The sequence below is a fragment of the Pterocles gutturalis genome, unplaced genomic scaffold (genome assembly GCF_000699245.1).
Source record: "Pterocles gutturalis isolate BGI_N339 unplaced genomic scaffold, ASM69924v1 scaffold35718, whole genome shotgun sequence".
Lineage (NCBI taxonomy): Eukaryota > Metazoa > Chordata > Aves > Pterocliformes > Pteroclidae > Pterocles > Pterocles gutturalis.
The window spans coordinates 35014-43876 of NW_010121645.1; the positions used below are offsets into that span (position 1 = coordinate 35014).

General features: G+C 39.1%; 1 protein-coding gene across 1 annotated transcript in view; it reads right to left on the minus strand.

The window, feature by feature from the left end:
* JADE1 (jade family PHD finger 1) overlaps positions 1-6548 on the minus strand; it is a gene marked incomplete at its 5' end in the record, with an annotated part of 29751 nt that extends 23203 nt beyond the window's left edge. The window contains one exon of the mRNA XM_010077307.1: positions 6471-6548. Coding sequence (XP_010075609.1) covers positions 6471-6548 — 78 coding nt within the window. The remainder of the gene's footprint in view (positions 1-6470) is intronic.
* Positions 6549-8863: the final 2315 nt, after the last annotated feature.

Sequence of the window (8863 nt, forward strand, 5' to 3'; positions counted from 1 at the left end):
CTAATATACTACTCAGCATGAGCAGAAAAGGCTCAGCTATTATGTATCATGCACAAGACTGTTGTAAAGCCACCTGCAAGGCACCCAGCTGTGTCCCTGGAGAACTACCTGCTACTACAGCCTCTGAACGCTTCCAAGCCTCAGATCACTGGGTGTCTGAAAGCGCTTTCCCCTCATAAATATACTCCCGCTACACCATTACACCAGGCAGCACAACAGAGCAAAACATTCCCGACATGGATGTACATCTCGCTGGCACATGTGCTTAACACTGGCATTTCCAGATGCCTATATTCTTCTTCAACTCACTCTGAGACCAGCTACGTGCTGCTGCCAACATTCTGTCAGAAAGATCTGCAGCCTGAAGAGAAAACATAGATGCTCTAGAGTCTCCTTGTTTAGTGCCTGGCCCACAACTCTTTCCAGCAAGGCTTCATGTCACCAGGACATAACTCCACATGTCTAGACCCAAATTTCAGCACAAATAAAACAGAAGCAGACTACTCTAAGGGCAGTTTTCCATTATGTTAGGTACAGAAAGAGCAGTCTGTGCAGAAGTCTTCAGGCCTTATCACACAGAAAGCTGCATGTATGCAAACACAACCCACAACACCGTTTCACAAAGCCAAATTTCCCTTCTCATGTTTCTGCTGCTGGAGGATTTGTCCCTCTATCTTCCTTACCTTTATACAGTAGTGTATTAGTATACAATAACCTCTTTCAAGATCAAAACAGAAAAAGCAACAGCCTTTTATCTCTTGTCAACACTGATGCTACTCAAAATTTAGTGTCTCTTGACAACTACCCAGTTGCAGCTGCTGAACAATGCATGGACCCATATGATTTCTGCAGTGCTTTACCACAACATTGAACAATTGCTCAGTATCTGACACACATAATGAACAGTCTCTGCAGCTCCCTGCCACAGCAGTTCAATACAAGTTCCCTCCTATCATGGCTTTTCTCTGTAGCATATATTTGAGTTTTATAATCACAAAGACCACACACGTAACCATGCACATGTCACTGTTCTAACAGCGAGAAATTCCTAGACCTCATCTCATTTTTTATCATAAGACCCAAGTGCCACGCTAGGTCCCTAACCCAAGCCTTCTCATTGCAACACTGTTTTGCCATAAGGGCATACAAAGTTTTAGCACAACTTTTACCACACATTAGCAAAGTCAACCTGAGCACCTCCCAAGTTAGCATTCACAGGATGATAACGTGATTTTGTCCGGTCTTACAACTCAAGTGGAGCTAGGTATACTCAGTATTAGCAGTCTTGCAAAGCAAAATGTGCCTCTCCAAAAGTCAGTGATGATTATGTGATGTCCCCTCCTCAGATACAATATACTATCAGCCCAGACAAGTCTTTCAAATCACTCTTCCAGAGTGCTCAAAAGCATAACAACATCACCAAAAGTGACCCTGCCCCCATGAGCCTAACCTTCAGGTAAGACGGTTCTCACCATCTGCCATCACTCCAAATGCCACAAGCCTTTTTCAAAAGCACAGTAGGGACTGATAAACTTGTTGCTTTGCCCAAGTACTAGCACTGTAACTACATTACACTCTGTTGTTTATACACCATCCCTCACCTACCAACCAGTTCAACTGAACACCGAAAATCATTCTTCACTTCCTTTTCATAAAATGCTGCATAGCATTATACTCACTGCTAAGTAACTGCCACAATTCAGGCCAGCAGCGGCTGCAGTTCTATGGTAAATGGCACACACACCTAAGGTTATGTACTCAGCAACCTTTGTGAAGGCACTCTGGGATCCATCTCAAACACAACGGCAGTTCACTGGGACGAAAAGCCCTTTCTAAATCTAAGATGCCCATCATTCAGTCAAGAGCAACGGATATTGGCAAAATATGTTTAACTTTAAAATAACATTTGTTTAGCAAAGACAAGAGTATCTCTAAATTACAGAACAATATTCCATAATCCCTAAGTACTAAATCTTTCATTTCTCAGAAGTGATGTGAAACTTTGTAAATCTTGGAAGTATTTTTCATCTGCCAGTGCGTTCTCTTCTTCTTTCAGACACTCTGCATGTAGGAGTACGATGAATTGATAACCCTTGCAATAATCAATGAAGTAGCACTGTGGCGGCAAGTAAAGTGTGAAGAAAATCATGCTCTGAATTCCTTGCTCGTGCAAAACAAGGACCAAAGTCTCTTTGACATCAAGGAGGGTCTGCATTTCACCCAAGCTCCCTACAATACAACTGTCTGAGCTTCAGATCTTTTCTCAAACGCAATCTGTCCATGTGGTCAAGCAATCTGTGCAAGAGGGATGCCTTGAAGCTATAAATGCAAACCACTGCACAACTTTATCTCATCAGGAAAAAAAGCACGTGGAATAGTCAATGCAAACCACTGTTGCAGATTTACAGACCAATGAGGCTAAAAAGTCAGGTCAAACACTGAGCAGGAAAGCTAAAGTGGTTTCACTAACATTTAATTAGAGTAAGACCTGGAATCATAAAGAGGAGTCTTTGCAATGGATGAGCAAGCTGAAATACAATGTAACAAAAATTGCTTAAAAATATCAAAGCCCTAGCCAGCCATAGGCTTGAGGTAAACATTACTAATTCACTTAACACAGGTTGTGAAGAAGATGGTATATACATCACGAGGCTTTGATTAAGGGCCTGGCTAATATTAACGTCTATTATAATTGCTGTAATGCATTATCTGGAAAGGGACAGAAAATAACAAGCTGCTAGATGACAAAAAACAAATTACTTTGAGGTGTCAATAACCCTAAACCCTTCCCCAAGCCTCTCCCAATACCATTCCTTGGTATTTAGACAAAAGTTCAAAATCCAGAACTATGCCTGCAGCCATTTTCATTCAATTATATTTCATGGATAAAATGCTCAAAAGTGACCTATAATTTCAGAAAACAAAATCTCTGAGAACACACTCCCATCCAGGGAGCAACTGCAGAACTGCTGTGCGCAACTTTCACTGACACCTCTTGCTCAATGCTTCAAATATGCTATTTTGGCCTCATGTCTAAATGAGGGTTTAGAAGTCTGATTTTAAGGGGGCACAGCTCAACAATTTTCAGTAGTTAAGCTGAAGGACATAAACTCTTTTGGGGCCTGAAGTCCTCACATAGCTTTTGGGAACAAATCAAGTCAGAGGGCAGAACAGAAGTCATAACAAGAGCAAGGGTTCTGTCTTTAAGCTGCAAGGCTTTAAAACATGGCAAATAATATATAACCACCCACACGAAAATATCTTACATAAGTCAGTAAATACACGTGCGTGCTCTACGACTGCAGCCACGTTGTTTTCTTCTGTTCTGTATTTCACCCCTAAATGAAAACGATTCTCCCTTCTTTGATCTCACAAAAGGAGAGCACCTTTTTCTTCCTCTGAAGAACTACAGATATTATATCTTCAGTGTAATACATTTTTAGTGCTTGGGATATAAGGTTTGGTTTTCTATGACCTTGTGACTACCAAGGAAACTCATTCACTTCAGTAATCTAATGGAAAACAATCTTTGTACGTTCATTTATTTTTTTAGATAAATTCCATTATTAGTAGCATCATTATTATTACCTTATAAATATTCAGGTTCCTGACTTCAATAAAATAAAATGCACATTTCTTCATGTCAAAATATTTTCCAGGTGGCACTGGTCTACACACTGGAGTCTACCCCCGACAAGCATCATTGTTCAGGTTACCCCAATGACATCTATCCAGTGACACTCATGATGAGTCTGAGACGCCTGATCACACAGTCTCCTAACGTACAGTACGAAAACTCAATTTCAGTACTGAAGAAACCCAACAGCCGGAGGCCCGGTCCTCACCTTGTGAGATGAGGGAGAGCAGTGCTCTCTAAGCTGAAGGACTATCGAGTTCAGTATGATGGGAATGCAAGAAGCGCGCCGGAGGGTCAAGAGGTGCCACTGACTGAAGGGAAGCAGATGTTTGGCAATAGGATTCCAACTAAGTGTTGATTAAAATTTCAACTTTTCAATTAGAAGACGGCTGTTTGAAGTGCTCAGAATAGTCTATTTAATTGTTTTTTCCCTCTGGAATCTATGAGATGGAACTGAAACACTTAAACGCTTCAACACAGAGCCCCGAGATTCACAGGAATTTTTACCTTTTATTCTTCTAGGTAACAAAATTTGCTTACCCTCCTAACACTAGTAGCAGTACAGTGAATCAGGGATATCACTGACAAAGTAATAATGGATCTCTACACAGAAATTAACATAGTGAGAGTAATCAGTAATTCTAGCAAAGACAAGAAAAGATTAAATTAAGGTGAAACCTGCAAGGGGAGACCCTTGACGTTCAAGCGTAGTTACAAGAAACTATTGGTATCTCCTGTAACAGGAAAAGAGGAGGGAAATGGCCAAGCGTTAGACATTGTGCTCATGGAGGTGGGAATGACAAAAGGCCTTGGAGATGCTGACTCTGCATTAAATGTTACCTCAGCTTTTGATTTGTAACCCTTGATCTTTTTGAGTATGTGTACAGCAATACAATGAATTCACAGAAACCGGTATCTGAATTTGCCCAGTAACTTCACAAGGGGAAAAAACATAAGTCAAGATAAAAGAAGTATAATAAAAGGGAAGTGCTATAGATTTCAAACAATGTTTGAAAATACTTTTAAAATTTCACTGGCTTTTGCCATGTAGTTTATTCAACAAATAGTTACTCATATTAACTAGGCTTTAAATTAGAGAGATTATAAAAGGGCAAAGCATTGGGGTTTTTTTCCCTAGCTCATTTTCTTAGATCTTGATCTATGGAACAGATGAAAATTCAGTTTTTTTGGAAAACATATTTCAGTAAGTAGACAGGTCTATTCCAGACAGTTATATATCAAATGACATTACAAACAAGCATTATAATCAGCAACAGATCAGTCAACTGTATCTATTTCAGAACTTCACCTCCAAGGTTATCTGTTTCATATTTGGTAAAGCCTGTAACACAAGGCACATGAAGGGATCAAAGACTAAAAAACAGATAGGAGAGTTAAAATAATCACTATTATCAAAATGAAACACTTACATAAAGCTTGTAGGGAATTAGAAAAGGGTAAAGCAAAATTCTAACAAAAGACATCACATTTGCTGCTACTTGTCTATTTTACAAGTAAGAACACATCTTTGTTTCAGGGAAGTACACCTCACCTTTGAGGACGTACACCGATTTCAATTTTTATAACCCCAAGTAAATTTTCAAACCAAGAAAAAACAGGTCAGGTTCAAGATTTTTTTCTTCCAAGTCCCTCAGCTGCAGGGAGTTCTCCAAAAACAAGACAAATCCCACACCTTTTTAATAGGTTTTACTCAATCCTTATTTGGACTGACTCCTAATAAGCTTGCTGGTTCCCACCTCCAACACTTTTACCACTCCTCCCTTTCAGCACCAGTTCGGCAAAGGTTATTTTAAGGTGCAGATTTGGCAGTAAGAGCCACCTAAGCAGATTCTCATGCAGCACCAACACATAGGTGAAGTAGTCACCTATGCAGGGCCACGGTGCAGCACAGGGCTCTGTTGTCAGAGTAAAGCCTTCATAAGCACCTGGAAAACCTCCCCAACCATTTTCTGTTACACTTCAGACTTAAGTCTCACAGAAGACTTCAGAATTTGAAGATGTGCACCCACATATATCAAACTAAAAACAGGAACAGCTCTCTGACAACTGGCTAAGCTGCATTATTATCAAGGACAACCAACTTGCTTGCTTGAGCAAATAAAACACCTTGGCACATTTCGCAAACTGCCATTTTATTTTTTTCCCACCCTTCTTTTTTTTTTTTTTTTCTTCTTAAATTAAATATTATCAGTCCCTGGAATCCAAACACAACAGATACACCATACAGAGGTCAGTGTTAGTTATGCCAGTAGAGAATACTGTACAGTACAGTTAAAAAAAAAAAAAAATCTGTATCCAAATTACTGATCTACTGAATGCAAATTCTCAGAAGTTATTCTTCAAGATAAATTTCAAACGAAGTAAGGAACAACTCTGATGCATCATCAATCTTTCCTGCTTAAGTATGAAGCAATAAACCTTTCCATTGCATAAGAGAACATGAGAACACTGAAGCAGATTTAAAATCCTAATGCAAACTTCTCTTAAATAGTAAGCTGTGGACAATGTTAGCAGATGTCTCCATGCAAGTTCTGTCCCTGAAATGATAAATTATGCTGCTTGCAAAGACTTTGAAGAAGACCAATTTTTTCTCTTGTTTTATCTAACTAACACGTATAGTCAATACAGGAGGTGCGATCCTGAATCTACTGTCCACCTGTGCTCAGAATTACTGAGTTCAGAACTGGATCCCTATAATACCCATTTTTACCAATCCAATCAATATGCAAAATGTCCCTGTCACATAAAACACTGCATTAAATATGTTTTCAAACTCATAACCTCCTGCACCCTACAACAAAGAAGCACTTACTGCCATTGTCATCAGAATCCTCACTGCTGCTAGGAAGCCGACGTCGTTTCATGATCTCCACGGGAACCAGCAGGCAGCCTGCAAAGCAACGAGACAGCACTTAACCCAAGAAAATAATACAGAGTCATCAAGTTGGTTCTGATGGTATTCAAGGATTTACCAGTGCACAAAGGAAATCAAACAACTTTAAATAGCATCTGAAATATGAGCAGTGAATATCTCAAGGATCCTTAATTAGGCACCCATCATATCAGCAGGTGAACAAAACTGGAGAGTATCAGTGACAACCCCACCAATACTTTCACCCCAAAACAAAAGTATATTTTGTTCTGAAAGGTCTTGAAATCACTACATGTCTGCAGTCAATGTGTGCCACTTCCCCTGCCCATTCTGACACTAGATTTGCAATACAATAACATTTTTACTGCTTGTGTAAATATTTACTTTGGCTAATATAATTTTTGGAACCATTTTATTCCTGTTTAAAGTGCCAGATTTACAAAATCAAAGACTAAAGTCATCCATTTACAGACGAAAAAAAAAATTAAAAAAGAAACAGCAGCAGTAGCAAGACAAGTTTTCCCAGATCAACTAAACATGCAACATCTATGCCCTGGAAGGCACCACCTCTAAGGTAAGAGTTACTTCCTCCTGCAAGCACGTTTCTAGCACCATGGCTAATACCATTTTTCAGGCATCAGACCACCAACTGATTACATAGAAGCTCCTCCAAACCACCAGACTTCTAGCAACATTGAGTTCAACTGCACATGAACCAGTGGTGTAAAGGCAAAAAGTTCTGTATCTTTTTAACAGCTACTCACAGGGTATTGGTATTGTCCCATGTTTTCTCTCTGGAATGAAACAGCAGAAAAGCTAAGGAAGCTGTAAATATGTAGTCGGCATTTACACGTAAAAAGCTGTTAAAAATTATACGTTGAAGAGCAGAAAAAACATGACAAGACAAGTGCAGAAAGGCATATCCACCCTAAGTTGAACTGACAAGGACTCTAGATGCACATCAAATCCCCTGAGTCTTTGCTTACCACATATGAATCATGCTCTCAGCGAGGTCTGGGTGTTCTGCTAGCAGCCAAGACCTCATACATACCTTTGGGGCACAGGTTTGGAAATCAGATGCCAAAATACTTCTTTGCTTCTAGGTAGGTGCAGAAAATCTAACCTCCTCATTTTCATGTGAGCTGGGATTTCCTAGAAACCCTTCTGCAAAACTCTTTTCATTGACCCTTCAGTATACAGTTAAGTACTTCAACTTTGTTCACTGAGAATATGTCTCATTGTAGTAAATTCAATAATGCTTTCAACTTCTGTAAGACTAATTCCTAAAATGAGGAAGCTCAAAAAGCCTAACCAAAGCCTGACACTATTTCCACAAAGCACAAAAATATCTTGTCTTCCAAAAGTGATTTACACAAAAATAAATTTTTTTTTTTTTTGAGGGAATTCATTTTATCAACACTAGCAGACAACAAGCAACTGCACCTGAGACTCTATTTTACACTTCCAGGGAACTTTATATAGTTCTAAGAGCCCAAGTATTGCAAGATTTCCTCCTTTTTTATATCATACATGCAAACGGGGAGGGGGAGCCTCCCTCCCACGGAGTGAATTTCCAGAGTGGATTTAATACAGCTGTCTCTGAAACTTGTTAACAGTTCTGAGCTGCAAAATTTGATTACTAAAGGTAAAGAGAAACTGAACACTTTACCAAGACCTTGTGTCACCATTTCACAGAGTAGAAGTTCAGATACAATGTCTGATACTGGAGAAAAAAAGAATTATAAATTACAACCTCTTATAGTGCTAAAAGAATTCTCTCCAAAACTGCTTTCAAGCAGACCAGAACTTTCTGTGTATGGCAGATGGAAATGTTGCCAACGAATAAATACACAGACCAGCCCGGACCATCAAAACCATCTGAATACAGATCTGGTATCAATGTAGTAGATCCAGAGCCAAGTTCTGATACAGTCACTTATAAAGACAGAAAGCCAACATTCAGATCCAAAACAGGCTAAGACAGAACTGAAAAATCAATTAGCTGCTACAAGGCCAAAACCAGGGGCATAAATACCTATTCAGTAAGGTACTTTTTTCTAGTATTTCACATACTTTTCTGTGTTTGAAAGAAATATTACGAATAGCAATGTAAAAAAGCATCCTCACTTAAAATGGAAATAAGCAAAGTAAAGAGCATATGAAATAAAATAAAGAAAAATTATCTCAGAAAAAGTAACTTGTATATTGCTGGTCAAAATCCTCACTTCTTGGTTTATTCCTGCATGGTCTGAAAAGTATTATGCACTGGAAAGCAAAATAACACAGTGTATATACAGAGACACACTCATGAGCTTGTGATGAACAGAAAATTC